The sequence below is a fragment of the Chlorocebus sabaeus genome, chromosome 20 (assembly GCF_047675955.1).
Source record: "Chlorocebus sabaeus isolate Y175 chromosome 20, mChlSab1.0.hap1, whole genome shotgun sequence".
Classification (NCBI taxonomy): Eukaryota; Metazoa; Chordata; class Mammalia; order Primates; family Cercopithecidae; genus Chlorocebus; species Chlorocebus sabaeus.
Genome location: NC_132923.1, coordinates 28813131 through 28832397, shown reverse-complemented (window position 1 = coordinate 28832397; position 19267 = coordinate 28813131). Strand labels below are relative to the sequence as shown.

The 19267-nt window shown below is 38.7% G+C and overlaps 1 protein-coding gene across 1 annotated transcript in view; it reads right to left on the bottom strand.

Annotated features, from left to right (window-relative positions):
* VAV3 (vav guanine nucleotide exchange factor 3) overlaps positions 1–19267 on the bottom strand; it is a 404297-nt gene that overhangs the window by 314362 nt on the left and 70668 nt on the right. Inside the window, exon 2 of the mRNA XM_007977771.3 lies at positions 430–546. Coding sequence (XP_007975962.3) covers positions 430–546 — 117 coding nt within the window. The remainder of the gene's footprint in view (positions 1–429; positions 547–19267) is intronic.

Genomic DNA, 19267 nt, shown 5'->3' with positions numbered 1-19267 from the left:
CTCAACTTCCAAAAATTAGAAGTTTTCAGATATAGAGAAGACTGGAGGAAAAGAATAGTGGTTCTTAGGCCTGAGCCCCCAGGGATCAGCCTAACGGGCAGATAATAGTAACCCTACCCTCTGAGGTAACCAGCAGAAAAAAATTATCTCTGGAGAAAAGATTCCCTCCCGTGTATGATTTTAATTACAAAATAATTCTAATCTCATTTGGAAAGTAGATGCTAATTTTTTGGTAGTGTTGTTGTATGTGTGTGGTTTTTGGTTTTTTTTTTTTTTTTTTTGGTTTTCGTAAGCCATCTACATGTGAAATTTAACTATATAATGCAGATACATAAGCCACTTAAGTCACATGCCCTACTTCTAGATTTGAAACGATTTGCTTATATGCTTTCCAGTTAAAAAGTAATATTAAAAATGAAGTATAATTACCTTTCCAAAGTCACGAACATCAAACAGGTCAAATGCCTCGAAGAGTTCACTTTTCCTCATTCCAAATGCCTCACAACAGGCCGTGAGAAATGTCCTTATGTTCTTCAAACAGAGAAACTGAGGAATGGAAAAGAGCTGTTAGCATATAGTTAATTATTCTGAATGCTATCTATCCTCTGGAACACTCAGACTGCTCTAAAAATGACAAGAAAGCATCAAGCAGCCTTTGAGGTTACTTTTCAATTACTCATTCAGCAGTACTGACTGAGCATGCAGTCCCTCTCGGGCACAGGTGATACAGCTGTGACCAAGGCAAATTCTACCCTCGTGAAACTTACATTCTAATATGAAAAGACAGATAAAACGGACAGAGCAACAAACACAAAAAAGCAAGTATTTTCACTTTCATATGACGGTAAGCGCAACAGAGAAAAATAAAGCCTGGAGGAGGGATCAGGAGAGTTGGTGGGGTTGGGTGGGGGAACTTAAACAGGATGGTTAGAGAAAGTCTCACAGAGAAGAGAACAGTGGATCTGAGGTGCAAAAGGAGCAAGCCATGGAGAACCGTAGCACACAACAGCCCAGCCTAAAGAAGTGTCCCATACCAAGGTCCGGACATAGAGGCCTCTGAGCGTGTTGAGAAAGGGGTCGATGCAGCAAGGCAGAGTGAGTAATAGGGGAAAAAGGAGGAGAGATGGAAAGCTAGTGGGGTCAGATGATGAAGATCCTTATTGGCCAGTTTTTACTCTGACTGATATGGGAGGTCATTGGAGGCCCTGGCCAAAAGGAGGACATAATCTGATGGGTTAAAAAGATCTTTTTGGCCTGTTGTGCTGAATATAGAGCGAAAGGGGCTGCAGCTAGGATGGAGGCGGGAAAACCAGACAGAAGGCTCTTGCAATATCCCAGGTGAGAGACAACTGTGGGAAGACCAGAGTGTGGTCACTTTTTGACTGTGTTAAATCTGAGAGGCCTATTAGTCATCCAGTAAGTGTGGAGTTCAGGAAATAGGTGTGTACTTCAAACAGAAATATGGGAGTCTTTAGTGTACAAAGAACTGTTTAACCATGACATTGGCTGAAATGACTTTGGGAAAGAGCAAAGAAGAGACTACCTGGGTCAAGAACTGTAAAGGATCAGGAAAAGAGGAGCTCACAAAGGAGTCTTAGTAAGAGTGACCAGTGAGGAAGTAGGAAAACCAGGAGATAGGGTTTTCCTGAAGCCAACTAAAGAAAGTGTTTCTAGATGAAGGAAGTGAAAAACTATATCAGATGCTGCAGATGGCCGACTAGGATTTAGACTAAGTGCTACCCGTGGATTTTGGCAGTGTGAAAGTCACGGGTGCCTTGACAAAAGCAGGCTCTATATGGAGGAGTGGGGTGAAAGGCTTCTTGGAGCTGGTTTCAGAGACAAAGAGAGAAAAGGAAGTGAAGACAGAATATAGACTCCTGAGTTTTGCTGCAGAGGAGAACAAAGAAATGGTCAAGAGTTTTAAGAAACAGCTGAAGATGCCATAACATGTTTCTGTTTTGATGGGAATAACTTGATAGAGAGGGGAAAGTTGGTCACAAAGGAAAGAGGACAGTTCCCCAAATGTAGTCCTGATTAGGTGAAGTGGGGAGAGATCAAGTGTTGAAGTGCAGCAGCTGACCTTAGAGAAGAGCATGGTCAGCTCATCCACACTATTAACAGGGAGATAGGAGGGAAGGCAGATGCTACTGACTACTTAAAAAACAAAATTTAAAATTTGCTTTCAGTGTCTAAAAGACTCAGATCCACCTAAGCAAAATACACACACACCCTAACTGCATTGGCACATATTTTTAAAAATATACACGTGTGAAAACTTTAAATAAATGCAGTTTATTATATGTAAGTTATACCAAAATAAAGTTTAAAAAATGGAAAAAAAAACTATTAACCATGAAAAAGTGAGCAACATGTTAGCTAATTATTGTGTCTCTGCTTTTTTAAAAGTGTTGCCACTGTCTTATTTCATTGTTTATCTTGTTTCTTTTTTTTTTCAATTTGCAGAAAGCATATGTTTTTCACTTCATCTATTAATATATCTGAAACATTCGGATTATTTATAGGCTTAACTTAGACACACTTTACCCTTTACAGGAATCATTCTCAGAGGCTTAAATATTTCAGGAGGGATTAAAACCACAAGGGAAGCATCACAAACCCTTTGAAACACAAAGGCAGCAGTTAATCAGCACATGCAGTTACTGCTTTCACTTTAAAAAATTCATAAGAGACCTTTAAGACACAGAATCACTCTGCATGTAGCTCTTCCACACAGAATTGCTTATTTACAGATTAAAAGCCTTGCATTCTGCCAGGACAGATAATAATTACTCTCTTGGGGATTATGCAACTGCTCTCTTGCAATATCGTTTACATAATTAAGTGCCCAACTCATAGCTCACCAAGGAACAAAGCATAATTGCACATGCCACCCTCCAAAGATTTCTCACCAAACTCAAACTATCCCCACCTGTAGGGAAAGCTGCAGAGGACTTCCACTAAAGGGCTTTGATCACTAATTCAGAAAAGCAAGTATTATCACTAAAAGTTAAAACAATCTGAAATATTGCATGCACAGAAGATTTAAAAAGAGGCCTTCCCCTTACTTCTGGAATTCATCTTAAACTTACTTGTCCCTTAACTAGTTCAGTTCTACTAAATTCCACAAATATTTACTGAATTTGAAAGTCACTTATATACTCTCACTTTTCCAGGCAATCCTCAAATTTGGTCACCCCTTTATTTATGTATTTTTCAGTCAACAGTTTTTGAATTCCTACAACATTACACACACTAGAAATGTTAAAAATGAACAAGACAAAGCTCTTCCTCGAGCTTCTCTATTAAATGTATCAAGAGATTTTCCCAGTGCTCCAAAATGTGACTAATAATACTAGGCTCACACTTCACTCAATGCTCACAAGTGTTTGGCTCTGCGCACGTATAGGAGCAGAGCTGAGGAATAGAGAAAGTGAGCCTGCCAGCCTGCCAGCAGTCCTCTCCAGGACTTTTCCTTTGCTTTTACCATACTGATTTTTTTCCAGTTTATTTATTTTATTTTTTTGAATTTCAGAACAAAAGTTGAAAGAATAATACAATGACCATTCCATCTACATGCAACAATTGCAACATAGTGCTATATATGCTTTTGCATCTATACCCTTTATATATTTACAAAATTTATTTTGCTGAGCTATTTGAAAATGAATTACAGATAACACTTGACTCCTAAATACTCTGACTCTACATGCAACTCCTGGGAATAAGGACATTTTTCCTACAGATCAACAATACCATTCTATCTAAAAAAATTAACAATAATTTCATATTATGTAATATCCATTCAATATTCAAATTTCCTCAATTGCCCACTTTTAGTACTATTTTTTCCCCAGCCTAGGATCCAGTCATGTTTTACCCACTGCATTTGGTGGTTTCACCTTTTCAGTATCTTTTAATCTAAAAATCCTTTTGCCTTTATTCTTCTTTAATGACACTGACTTTTTGAAGAGTCCAGGCTGGTTGACTCACAAAATGTCCCAAATTCTGCATTTGTTTGGTTGTTTCTTCATGGTATCATTAAACCTATTATTCTTTCACTTGTATGTCCTGTGAATTGAAAGCTAAACCTAGATTCAAATTAAACGGTTTTGATAAAAGTACCTCATACTGTGAACTTCATATTTCATCACATCAGAAGACACAAAATGTTAGGGTGCCCCATCGTTACTGAGGCTAAACTCAATCATTTAGTTAAGATGGTTACTGTCACATCTCTCCATTGTAAATGTATGTGTCCCCCCTTGATAGCAGTAAGTAGCGCAGGGGTGAAGATGTGGTACCATGTGGCTGTCCTATTTCCCAATACTTTTTCACAATGGGATTAGTATTCCTTGATCATCCTTGCTTCAATTATTCCACATGAGACTTTAAAATAGTGATTTTTCTAACTTTATCATTCTTTTCTCATTTATATGCTAGTATTCTTTTGTAAAAAAAAAAAAAAAAAAGCTTCCCCTGACTTCCCTTTTTTCTCTTTGTGTAATAATCAATTGCCATGATTACTTTTTTAATGCTCATATTGTCCCACATTCAGCCACTGGGAGTCCCTTCAAATTGGTTCATGTTTCCTTTTGACATAATTAATATATCAAGTTGTCCCAGGCACATCTCACATTTTCGCTACTGTAGTTCTGGAATCAGCCATTTCTCCAAGTGAGTCTTGTTTTCATTTATACAATAAATAGTATTTGGAAACCACCAAGCTGCTCCTAGAATACAAGAGCCAATTACATGAGAAGAACAAATACCTCCACCATTTGCTTAAGCAATCTATCACTTGCAACAGAAAGGCTCATATACAAAGGATTGGCCTAAGTGGCATCTAATGTTCCTCTCAGAAAATTCTATAATTTTCTTTGTGGAGTGCATAATAAGCCAACTCTTATCTCACTGTGTTCAGACAAAAAGAAAATTGAGATGACTGAAGAAAACTGATGAATGTATGATTTTATGGCTACCCATGGTGTTTTGGCACAACATTACTCGAGTGTAAGTCTTTTTCCCAGTCTATTCATTCTTTGAGATTAGAAGCTATCTGCTAGACCTTTGAATCATCTGAAGCAGCTTCAAATATACTGCCTTCTGAGACAGTTTATGACTCACAAGGGCAAATCCAGCTCACTGTTTCATAACCATATCTATTTTTGACAAAAAAAAAAGTTGTACAACTTTGCTAAATCATCTAACTTATTTACATGAGTTAACTTTAGAATTTGTTAGAATTTAGAATTTCAGGACTTAGGATTAAATAACGTTAAATTTCTTTAAATATTCAATGTATCCATATAGGAGTTGCCAATTAAGGATACACAAAAGTTTAAATAGCCGTGCATCCTCATTTAGCAAATATTGATGAGGTGCCTCCTCTGCACTAGGCATAATGAAACTCCATAAAACAAATTCCCAATTGGGTAGTGATTTATTAATATATTAAACAAATGTTAACTGAATAAAAATGCCAAGAACTGGGTACAAGAAAAACAAACACAATCCAGACTCCACCCTCAAAGGCTTATTATAGTCCGACAGAACATACAGACAAGTGAGGACATGGTTACACAACAGTTTGGCAAGTGCAATGAAGAATACATTCAGATGCTCCTTGAGAGCCCTAGGGTATCAGGGACAGCTTTCCAGAATAACTGATACATGAGGTAAGAAAGGATGAGTGGGAGTCACCTACACAAAGAGAAGGGGTGGTTGGTGTTTAGAAGGCAGAAAGGCAATTTCCAGACTTGTAGTGAGAGGGTGTTCCAGGTAAATGGCAAAGAATGTGCATGAAAGCATGGACCACTTGGGGCAGTGGAAGTGGTTGAGATGGACACTTCTCTGGACAAGAGCACTGAGAAAAGGAACAGGAGAGGGGAGTTGAGATGTCCATGGCATGCCAAAGGGATCTTGGCTTTATCCTAGAAGTGATGAGGTTAAAAGGTCTTAATTAGAAAACTCGAGGCCAGGCACAGTGGCTCACACCTGTAATCCCAACACTTCAGGAGGCTGAGGTGGGCAGATCACCTGAGGTCAGGAGTTCGAGACCAGCCTGGCCAACAAGGCAAAACCTCATCTCTGCTAAAAATGCAAAGATTAGCTGTGTGTGGTGGCGCACGCCTGTAGTCCCAACTACTGGGGAGGCTGAGGCATGATAATCTCTTGAACCTGGGAAATGCAGGTTGCAGTGAGCTGAGATAACCCCCACTGTACTCCAGCCTGAGCAACAAAGTGAGACTGTCTGGAAAAAAAAAAAAAAAAAAGCACCAAAGGAAAGTGGAATACTCAGCTTTGCATTTTATGATTATTGGTGTTGCAGTGATGTTTAAATGCTTGCTATGTGTCAAGCTCTATGCTAAATGTTTATGCCACTCAATCCTCACAACAATCCAATCAGAAAAGTTTTAATTTTTTTTAATACATACTGAGGCTTAGAGATTTATCAACGTTTACATAACTGCTTTTGCCAAAGTAATGGAGTCAGGATTCAAATCCAGACATTCTGGCTACAGGGCTCATATCCTTAACTACTATGATATACTAACTCCATTTTTGCAGCATATAGAATTAAATGTTTTTCTTCTTACTAGAGAGATGATATGGCATAGGAAGACAAGACAAGGACAATCAGGACATTATCATATAATTTAACAAGAAATGATGGGATTTAGACTAGGATAGTAGAAGGAGAAATGGGAAGAACTCTAGGAGATAACACGGAAAAGAAATATTTGGTAATTGATTGACCGTGTGTGGGGAAGCAGTGGGAGAGAAAAGAGAAGACTTCAGAATTATAACCGCACCTCTCTCTGCCTTGGGCACTGGATGGATAGCAGGGCATTCCCTGAAACTGGTAACTTAGCAAATTGGGGGACATAGTGTGTGAAAAGGAGGCCAGGGAGTCAGTAAATTCTTGTCTCCACATATGCACGTTCCCAGTAATTAGATGTTGCCTAGCCTCTCTCTCAGGTATATCCAGTGAAAAGTGATGGATTCTAACCACAAAGTCATGTGTCTTCAACAACCATGCTTAGCCTCTCTGCCTCTTCAGAAGGGCAAAAATAGCTTACTTATTTCAAGGTGAGGAAGGAAAATGGTAGAAAAACACTCAATATCGATGCACATAACTTCCAAAGAAGAAAGTTTAACACCATCAAGGTCTAAAACACCCTAAAATTATACATCAGGCCAAAGCTCTCTGGATTAGAAAATGTTTCATAACCAGGTAGCTACCACAACAGACAAGGCATGAGTGGCGTTTCAAGGTGCAGCCTCCTATTACCACTTTAATGTTAGCAATACTGATGCTTAAAAAAGGAAACATTTGAAGGTCAGACTGCTAAAGTTCACTACAAAACTCTGATTCCCTCCTTTTCCTCTACCCCTTAAAAGTGTATGGTTTCCTTTTTCTCTATGTGCAAAAGGCATCTTGACTTTTCTCAAAGATACGAATGCAAATAGGATGGCTTTCCTTTTTTTATTTGAAAAAATAAACACCAACTTCTCCAAAATTGCTAGCAATAATGGACTAGTTGTGTTAACTGAGGCAATGGAAGAGGAAAAACCTCTACAGCTTATTGTGAGATGAGTTATTTCAATCTCAACTGAGAAATGACATTTCACGAGAAGGTCGGTGAGTCCTAATAGACCTTCACACCATGTAGATTTTCTGACTTAAATTTGATGAGGCAAGGACCACCCAGAGCCAAGCTGTGTGTTGAAGAAAGAAGTTCTCCGGGTTTCAGAAGAAAGAAGTTCTCAGTAGGACACTTGCTATTGCATTTGAAGGATGGGCCCTGAATTTGAGGGTCTGGCATAATTCAAATTATGAGTGGCCATTATAATAAAATATTTGGCAGTTTTGAAAGGCACCGAAGAGACGACCATGAAGTCGATTTAAAAACATTAAGGTACAAGAAGAATTCTCCTTCTTAGCAGAGTCCCAGCTTAGACTTTATCAAGCCTCTCCTTAGTCCTCTTCTCATCATAACTCCCCCTTTATCCCTCTCCAAAGGGCTCAGAACATTCTTTTTTTAACTGGTAAGGAGGAAGGGGAGGAAGGAATATAATAACATCAAGTTCTCTCTTACTGGAGTTTTCTATTTCTGTCCCTTTCACCATATCTTCTCTATATCTCTCTTTGAAAATTAGGTAAGCTAAATCTTACATCTCCTAGAAATTTAATAAAAGAAAAAGAATTTTTATTTGTATGAAGACCTTATTTGTTCTTTTCCCCTGTGAATCAGTGGGTCCTAACATAGGGCATCATAATCCTCATTCTAAGAAATCATATCTTCAGATGTCCCCTGAATTACAAAATAAGTATGTTACACGTGGTATCAGTTTAGGACTGCACAACATGAAGCTTCAAATTATTTTCATACTGATGCTCATATCACAGTAAATGACGACCCTAAAGGATATGCAGAGAGGACATAAATGGAGAAGGGTTGTTCCTTAGCGCTAATCTTGTGATAAATTCACTAAACCAAAACCTCCTTATTCTCAGCAAATTAAAAGCCAATATTTCTGTTTTGATTATTGTCCAGGCCACAACTCATTTCTAATGGGTAATTTTTTAAGCCATTCGTTCAAAAATACAGTAATTTACCACTTAAAGTTAACAGGGTTTTTTTTTCACAGTATTCAATGATAATGTACTTTCAAGAGTTATACGTAATTATATTGAAATGGCTAAGCTCATAAATGCAGGGCTAAATTGTAAAAACGCATGCACACCCTTTGCTATGCAGCACCTGGCTCACACCTCCTATGGTAATAACTGTACTTGACTATAATATATCTGTCTGACCACAGAGTGCCCTATGAAATAGTAAATATTTGAGAGTAAAGAATACATCTATATTGTCTTTGTATCCTAAAGCTTTTATAGCACATACACGTTTTCAAATAAATTGATGAATGAATCCTGATGCAGTTTATCTCTAGGAAAAATTAAATGCAACCATTCCTTAGTAGTCAGGGAACTCAGTAAAATTTCACATTAAATTGTCATCATATCCTCTTATTTCAATGTTAATAGAGCAATGTGTCTTTTTAAAGTTACCTAAGAACCTTTTTAGAAGTGATGTTAATATTGATAAATAATATCAATAAAGATTTTAAATTATTAGGCAATTACATTCATAAGCACGATCTTTAGTCTGTGTTTCCTGCCTCTGGTGTGTGTTCAGTGGGAAGCTGCCAACTGATTTTCAGGGGCCCTTGGCCAACAGTCACCATAACACACACACACAAGCCCTCTGCTGCTTTCAACAGCCCTTGTCCTTATAAGAGGGAGCACTGCACCCCTCTCCCTTGGCAGAAACTTACACTTAGAAACTCAGTTTCAAAGGTTTTTCTGTCAACCCCTGCATTAGCCTCTGGACACAGAAAAGGAAAACAAGGAGCATCTTTACTCCTCCTTTTGTGTTTTTAGTCTTTGCACTAAAAAACTGAATACCTGGGAAGTGCAGAGGTCAAAGTTAGCCTGAATCATCTATTTTCCTAAGTTAATTAACCTGCTCATGAAAGTGGTGCATAACACTGCCTTTAGTGAAAGAAAGTAGCACTCAACTACTTTGTTAGCCAGAAGACAGCTAGCTCAAAGCAAGTCAGAGATGGGGCCCAGTTTACAAAAAAAAAAAAAAAGTTAGAAAGAATAAGACCTAGTATTTGATAGCACAACAGGGGGACTATAGTCAATAATAATTTAACTGTACATATTAAAATAACTAGAAAAGTACAATTGGGTTGTTTATGTCACAAAGGATAAATGTTTGAGGGGACAAATCCCCAATTTTCCATGATGCGATTATTATACACTACATGCCTGTACCAAAATAACTCATGCACCCCATAAACACATACACCTACTATGTACCAAAATAACTCATGCACCCCATAAACACATACACCTACTATGTACCCCCCAAAATTAAAAATAAATTATTAATTATTATTATTATTTTGAGACAGGGTCTTTCTAGCCCTGTCGCCCAGGCTGGAGTGCAGTGATGCAATTTCAGTTCACTGCAGCTTCAATCTGATCTCATGGGCTCGAGTGATCCTCCCACCTCAGCCTCTAGACTAGCTGGGACTACAGGCATGCACCACCATGCCTCACTAATTTATTTTTTATTTTATTGTACAGATGAAGTCTCACTGTGTTTCCCAGTCTGGCCTTGAACTCTTGGGCTCAAATGATCTTCCCATCTTAACCTCCCAAAGTGCTGGGATTATAAGCATAAGCCACCATTCCTGGCCCAAAAAATTAAACAATTTTTTAAAATATAAAAATTTTTTTAGCCGGGCACGGTGGCTCAAGCCTGTAATCCCAGCACTTTGGGAGGCCGAGACAGGCGGATCACGAGGTCAGGAGATCGAGACCATCCTGGCTAACACGGTGAAACCCCGTCTCTACTAAAAAATACAAAAAACTAGCCGGGCGAGGTGGTGGGCGCCTGTAGTCCCAGCTACTCGGGAGGCTGAGGCAGGAGAATGGCGTGAACCCGAGAGGCGGAGCTTGCAGTGAGCTGAGATCCGGCCACTGCACTCCAGCCCGGGCGACAGAGCGAGACTCCGTCTCAAAAAAAAAAAAAAAAAAAAAAAAATTTTAAATATGGCACAATCTACATTCCAAAGAAAGTTTGCAAGGTTCGCTACTTAGGGTATGGAAAATAAACATTTCTTTCTACACACGCGATAAGGAAGTAGTAGAATACAGTAACTAAAGTCAGGATTTTGGTATCAGTGGAAATAGTGGTGGTTTAGCAATATTAATGTCAGCAGTAAAAATAACAGTGGAATAGAAGTAGTGGTAATAATTGGACTAGCAGTGGTGGTAATAATTACTAGCAATAGTAATGTCAGCAATAGACATAACAGTGGAATAGAAGTAGCAGTAATAATTGGACTAGCAGTGGCAGATTAATGCAAGGCTTTTAATCTGATTTTTAAACAGCCATAACAGTATATATAGCTCCTTCTGCCTAAACCAGTTTTTTTCCTGTAGGAAGATCACTGTCCTGGTTCACCACAGATGGTCCTGGTTCAAGCCCTGTTGTCTTACCACAATTATTGCTAGTGTCCCTTTCTTTAAAAAACATTTGTTTTGGACAATAAATTATATAGTCATTCTTCATTTCTTTTTTCTCTACCTGGAGTATTTCATTCTTCACGCCATTACATTTCTGTGTTAAGCCTTGCATGGCAACTCTGGGTAGTGATAGTCACTCTCTCCTCTCAGATGTTTACTACTTTTATCAAACATCTTTCATAAAATCTACCCAATTGCATAGTATTATACAGTAACAGATTTCTGAGATTTTTTGGGCATTGTTACATGCCCTGAAAATAGCCTGCTACATGGCAAGTGACATACACATACACACACACACACACTACACAGGAGAACTTGCAACAAAAGACCTGGATGCAAATCCTGGCTCTGCCATCAAGAATTGTGGGCCATAAGGAGGTAATTTACTATAGTCATTAAGAATGGGCCCAGGAGTCAGACCCACCCAATGGTGCTGGGTAGGTGAATTTAGGAAGGTTACTTACCTTCTCTAAGCCCCAGATTGTAAAATGTAGATGGGCCTATCTTTAAATTTACATAAAATTTGAAGATGATGTTAAATTCAGAGGAGTGTACGTGCAGAGAGAATATCAATTAGGTAGAAATACAGACAGAAAATAGAATGTAATTTAGTACAGAGAAACAGTGACTGATATATATGAAATAATTTTGTTTCAAAGTGAATCAGGGTAGGCCGGGCCCAGTGGCTCATACCTGTAATCCCAGCACTTTGGGAGGCCAAGGCGGTTGAATCACTTGAGGTCAGGAGTTCGAGACCAGCCTGGCCAACACAGTGAATCCCCGTCTCTACTAAAAACACAAAAATTAGCCAGGCGTGTTGGCGGGCACCTGTAATCCCAGCTACTCGGGAGTCTGAGGCAGGAGAATTGCATGAACCTGGGAGGTGGAGGTTGCAGTGAGCCTAGGTTGCGCCATTGCACTCCAGCCTGGGCAACAAGAGAGAAACTCCATCTCCAAAAAAAAAAAAAAAAAGGTGACTCAGGGTAGAAGGGTAAAGAGGAAGCCTGCTGAAAGGCATTGAGAAAGAAAGTGGTGTTTTTTTTTTTGTTTTTTTTTTGTTTTTTTGAGACGGAGTCTCGGTCTGCCGCCCAGGCTGGAGTACAGTGGTCGGATCTCAGCTCACTGCAAGCTCCGCCTCCCGGGTTCCCGCCATTCTCCTGTCTCAGCCTCCCGAGTAGCTGGGACTACAGGCGCCCGCCGCCTCGCCCGGCTAGTTTTTTGTATTTTTTTAGTAGAGACGGGGTTTCACTGTGTTAGCCAGGATGGTCTCGATCTCCTGACCTCGTGATCCGCCCGTCTCGGCCTCCCAAAGTGCTGGGATTACAGGCTTGAGCCACCGCGCCCGGCCAGTGGTGTTCTCTTTTGTAGTTGGGGGAAGGAAGAGGGGAGGGTAGGTTGCCTAGTCTAGTGCTACGTGTTTTGCTGATCTGAGCAGCAGTTTAAACACTGGTTTTGTTGGTTATTTCTACATAGAAATTATACAGGCCAACTTTTTCTGAAGTTGAAATCACTTGTGGGGAATGTTGCACTTTGTTTTTAGTTGACTACAGATTGCCTCTTTCAATAAAGAAGATATCACAGTATAGAGTTAATAACAGTGTTCTCTGATGTATTTGATTATGCCAGTAGGCATAATAATACAAGATTATAAAGTAACCATTAATCCTTTCATTTTACTTTATATAGAAAAATGAACATAGTATTCCTAAGTCTGATCTTAATGATACTTTACAAAATAACCACCCCCCCCCTCAATTTTTGGATAGAACCAAAACAGCCCAGCTGGAGGTCAGAAAAATTATTTTGTAAAATTAATAATTATTTCAAGTTTAATGATGCATCTTTCCTACTTAACTGTAACAAAAATGACAAAACAGAAAATGAACTAGAAAAAATTAAATATGTGCCAGAAAAATTATTATGTATTTAGTTTGGGTAAGGAGATCAAAGCACCTGTGGGTCATGAAACATCAGAGAGGGCCAAGTGTCTGAGCAGGGGTTGGTGTTGGTGTATGGGTTGGGGTATCATAGTGGTACCATTCAGACGTGGCACTTATACACCCTGGCTTTCTGTGAACAGTAACCAAGGGTTTTGAACTGAAAATTAAGACACATGCTTTATAAAAGATTTTTTTAAACTTTCTGAATACGAAAGGCAATATGAGGGATATAATTTGGATATTCAAATATGGGTATTCTGGAGGCATTTATCATGGAGATAGAAGGACCAAACAGTGGAATTTACATTTCATAGAAGATTCATAAAAAGTCAGAATGAATGGTTGCTGATTTTACGTATTGGGCAGTTTTCTATCCCAAAGAATAACTCTTGTGATTTGATACAACTGTGATGCAATGATTTAAAATCAGATTACATTTATTTATGAAAGTATTATTGATATTGCTGTTTTTAACAACATGCACTGGTGGGTCACTGTAGCCAAAAGAAAACACTAAATTCAGTCCATGATTGAAGCCATTAAGATCAAAGTTGACTTCTTGGAGTTTGACTGAAGTGTGTCTGCCATGCGGGTAAGAGCGCAGTCCTCATGGCTACTGCTCCCTGCCAGGCTGGAGAGAGTCTCCGTGGGTAAAGGGTGGGGCCTGGGGCTTGGGTTGGCCCAGAGCCTTAGAGTTGAGAGCAAACCATGGAGAAGTTCTCTTTGACTAGTGAAAACATACTAACAAGTGTTTCATCTATTTCTAGTTTAACTTAATAACTTATATTTACTTTCTTGTTTTACTTTACAGACTTACTTACTTTGTTTCCGTGCCTTTGAATAAAAATGCAATTGGCAGAACGTTTGTTAATGTAATGCTTTTGGATGTGTTTTTGTTGTATTTAAAAAAACAAAAAAACAAAAAAACTTTTTCTAATAGTTTTTCTTTCCCATGACAAACGCAGGTTTTCGTTTCATTTTTATTTTGCAAATTTGAGTTTATTCTAAACACTGCAGATCAGCAGCAGATATAAAAGCATGAACTCCTGGGTGGGGTGTGCTGCTGGGGAGAGCAAAGGGTGAGGAATGGAGGAGTTTGACGGACGTTTCCAGCATGAGTGGAATTGAAGGAAGAAAGTACAAGTTTGTACAAACCGAGATGAATAAGATTCATAGGAAGGGAAAAGCTATTTTAGAAACTACCCACTATACAGAACCCATCCACTTAGAATTCTTAAAGCTTGGGGGGTAACACCAAATAAAGGAAGTCCTCAACTTTGTTCCAACAATTTAAGTTGGTTGTAGCATGTTTTCCTAAGGAATGGTGCCCTGCCAGGCGTTTCTTAGAGTGGAACACAAGTCTAGATCAGTGGCAGGTGCCTGCAGTCCAGTCCTAAGGCTGCTGTAGAACCCCCTCCCCAAGAGGCTGCGTAGCATGGCAGGGAGGGGTGCCGGCAGGGGCAGCGGATTTGACTCTACACTTATTAGCTCCATAGCTTTAGGTTATTTGTGGCATATCAGTTTCATTATGGACAGAATGGAATAATGGCGTCATCTTCATCGGACTATGTGTATTAACTGAGATACTCCATGGCAAGTTCTTAGTGTCATACCTGGGACATATGTCAATACTGTAAGTTGTTTGCAGGAGGCAGGGTCATTGCTGTGAGGCATTATCTTGTCCTTATGGAGAAATTAATTCTGACTACCAGTTGAATTACTGCATTTCCTCCAAAATTTTGGCCAGGCCTTTGCATGTGTTAGTCCCCTTGCTTCTCAGCATACTGTTTCTCATGACCTTTTTGTTCACCCTTGGATGTACAGTTCAGCCACTTCCTTGGAGATATGAATCTTCCTTTATTGGAACTAAACCTAGTGTTACACTGGGATTGACATGTCCTGTTCATGTATTTCTCTCCTTCACAAGATTATCATCCCCTTCAGGACAGAACCTGTAGCTCCCAGCTCCCTAGTTTGGGACAGTCTGCCATATAGGAGACAGGTTGTTAAAGGCATGGTTTGGGAGCCAACAGCCTGGGTTAGAACCTTGCCCCATCACTTACTGGCTATGTGATGTAGGGCCAATTGTTTTACCTGTCTGTGCCCCAGTGGCTTTGTCTGTAAATGGGAATTGTAACAGTACTTACCTGATACAGGTAAGTATTGTTACAAGACAAGGGCAGGTTAAATGAGGAGGAAGAGAATTAGGTTTGAAGAGGTGGGTAGGCAGGTAAATGTACCTCCTACATTTGTAGATAATTATCTTTCTGTAGGTTTGTTATGCTTGACTATTCCATGTTCTCCCAGTGATGATTTTCCAGTTATCAATTTACTCATAAGGAATTAAAATGTAGTTTTTTTACTGTATTTTTCTTTTTGTTTAACTGTACTTTTTAAATAAGTTGTGGTGAGCAGAGTTCAAATTACAGCATAACAGAATTCATTTAGTGAACTGAGGTAGCATTAGCATTAGTCTGCCATTAGCATATCATATAGCAGTATTATCCAGTTAAGCAAAAATATTCCATCTCAAAAAAAAGAAAAGAAAAGAAATAAAAGTGACAGACTTATGTGTCATCACAGACTTTTCCCTCATTTTGAATGTTGTACCCTAATGAGGAACAACCCCAGTTCCCCTCCTCCTGGGGCGAGGCATGCATGGCGATTCTTGTTTCCTGCTTCACAGGGAGCTATTTTCTTGGCTGGTGTGCCATTCTGAAGCTCCTCTGCCTTGGAAGGGCAGTCCATTTCTAGCCTAGACACTCTCCATGCTTGTGTTATCAGTTGTTACCACTGTCCTGGTTTCCACAGATGGTCCTGGTTCAAGCCCTGTTGTCCCACCACAATTATTGCTAGTGTCCCTTTCTTTAAAAAAAAAAAAAAATCTCATTTGGACAATAAACTGCATAGTCATTCTTCATTTCTTTTTTCTCTACCTGGAGTATCCCTTTACATTACATTTCTGTGTTAAGTCTTGCATGGCAACTCCAGGTAGTGATAGTCATTCTCTCCTCTCAGATGTTGTATCATTTTAATCAATACCTTTCACAAAATCTACCAAATTCTATACTAACAGAATTGAGGTTTTTGGTCATTATTGTATGTCCTGATCATGGTCTACTACAAGGTAAATGAGATACATACACACACACACGATATACAGGTGAAGAAAACTAGGAACAAAAGACCTGGATGCAAATCCTGGCTCTGCCATCAAGAACTGTATGACTAGAAGGAGGTAACTTAGTGTAGTCATTAAGAAAGGGCTCACTGGGGGCGGGTATGGTAGCTCATGCCTGTAAACCCAGCACTTTGGGAGGCCAAAGCAGGTGGATCATCTGAAGTCAGGAGTTCAAGACCAGCCTGGCCAATGTGGTAAAACCCCATCTCTACTAAAAATACAAAAATTAGCTAGATGTGGTGATGTGCGCCTGTAAGCCCAGCTACTCAGGAAGCTAAGGCAGGAGAATTGCCTGAATCCGGGAGGCAGAGGTTGCAGTGTGCCGAGACCATACCATTGCACTCCAGCCTGGGGGACAGAGCAAGACTCTGTCTCAAAAAAAAAAAAAGAGCTCAGGGGTCAGACCAGACTGCTTTCAAGTCATCCATCCACTAGCTAGGTAAACTTGAAAGGTAACTTATCCTTTTAAGCTCCAGACTATAAAATGTAGATGATTCTACCTTCCTTATAGGATAGTATTTAGTCTAGTGAAATTACGAATGTCAAGCATAATTTTAAGAAGCTAAGTTTTCACTAAATATTACTTATTGCTAATGATAATAAAATGATAAATCATGAAATAAAAATATATCTCTAATTTTATGTGACTAATATGTCATAATGGCATGCCATTGTTAGCAGAATTGCCATTATTTGGCAATCACCATGAGAGTCTTGGTTTGTCCTTTTATAATATGGGGAAAATTACATTTTCCTTAAAGGACTTGTATTAGGTGAGATAACCTATGAGAAATCTAAGTTTCATTAATTGATTGCATTCATTAAGCACTGACTAAGTGCCCATTAAGCACTGACTAGGTGCCACTTTAAGCATAGGCTGAGTACAAGGCTAGATGCTAAAGATATAAAGAGAAGATAGGTCTTTTCCCAAGGAGTTCACAGTCCAAGGAGCAGCATTTAACCTGAAGGAGTTGTACAAATGCAAGTATCATTGCCATCTCCTCACTCCCCTGTAAATTTCCTTTTCTGATTTTTTCTGATTCTCCTTCCCCCCCCCGTTTTTTTTTTTTTTTTTTTTTTAGTTTCTTTAATCAACATTTCATTTTAGATACCTGAATTTAGGCAAAAACCAAAAAATTAGTTACAAAAAAAAAAAATGATGTAGACTCCTCTATATCTATATATAAAGACTACAATAAATTTGCTACATCATCGTGTATTCATTAAAAATTATAGGCATTCTAAAATTATTTTGTGAGTGAATATTTTTCCCTGAATTTCTGAAAATCAAGTATTAAGTTTGCTCATGTCATAGTCTCCATGCCCTCAAGTCTAAAGAAGACAAAGATAACCTTTTTCTTGACTAGATTTCCCCCTATTCCTATATCCATTTTGAATTTAGCAATAATATTTCAACAATAACTGCCCACTCCTTTCCCATGTGCCCATTTGCATGGGGTTTAACATCAGGTTGAGCACTAACTGGCCTCCAGCTCATGACTAATAAAAAACATCTTCTAGATGATTCTGGGAACAGTTAAAATAGGTCAACTAAAATCAGAGAATGCAAGAATTAAAAATATACACAGAGTAAAAAACTTGGTCAAGTTGCTAAAGCTCCAGTGTCAACTTACAAAAATAATAATACTCAGTGAGATGTTCCTATAGCCAGTTATTTTGTCACGAACATTTTCATTTTTAGCAGTATAACTTTATTTAGTGACTTATTTTTGAGCAAGATTATATAACATTTAAAACGATTTTCTATAAATACTTTGCTACACTCAATTTTAAACATTTGCTCCTTTTTAAAGTTTGATTTTTACACATCTAGGAAAATACTTTTCCCCAAAGAACCCATCTCCAACTTCATGATAAAAATCATAGGGTTAAAGTGTTTACTTAAAAGTAATTTACTTTTACAAGCCTGTGTGTTTGTATTAGTCCGTTTTCATGCTGCTGATAAATACCTGAGACTGGGTAATTTATGCAGCAAGAAGAGTTTAATGGACTTACAGTTTCAAGTGGCTGGGGAGGCCTCACAATCATGGTGGAAGGCAAGGAAGAGCAAGTCACGTCTTATATGGATGGCAGCAGACAAAAAAAGCTTGTGGAGGGAAACTCCCCTTTATAAAACCATCAGATCTCATGAGACTTATTCACTCTCATGAGAACAGCACAGGAAATACCTGCCCTCATGATTCAATTACCTCCCACCAGGTCACTCCCATAACATGGGAATTTAAGATGAGATTTGGGTGGGGAAACAGCCAAACCATATCAGTGTTCTTCTGAGCAAGGTTATAAGAAACTTATTTTTTAAAGATCAAGCATTAAATATGGCATTGTTCTTCTTCACCATATCTAACTTTTTTCCTAGGTAGGCTATTATGTTCATGAATATCCCCATAAGATCCCAAAACAGGAAAACTCTTTCATGAAATAAATGTCAGGGCTACCTCCAGGCAAGAACAGGGCATCATGATTTGCCATCAACACATTAGTTCTGTAAAGAAAGACTCCTGGCAAGTGAAGGTAAGTAGCACCAGTCAAAGCACACACAGGATACTGATTGGGGCTGCAACAATCAATGACTACCAATGCCATCCCTCAAAAGCATCCTTGTAAATAGTTACATTATTTCCTATAATTGACTGTAAATGGACACTCCTTACCCAGGCAAGAATTTTCATTAAAGCTCATATTCCAAATAATGGTATATGTTTATTAATTTAAATTTTCATGCAGATCACTTTGAGAAAAGATTTCATTCAGTAGATCTCACTGCAGAAAGCAAATTTTAAAGCTAGATAAAAATGCAATTTTCACTACTCAAAGAAGAAAAGGTAGAAGGAAAAAAGGCAGAAATGTAAACTGGCATCAATTTATTAAGTAAAATGTCTTTCTCTTAGGACAGATACCTTCCTGACTACAGCAAGTTTCAACATAAGTTCTCAGACATCACAATTAAAACAAGCTGAAATCTCATAATAAGGGAAGTGATACAAATCTCATTAGACAAGAAATGTCATTATG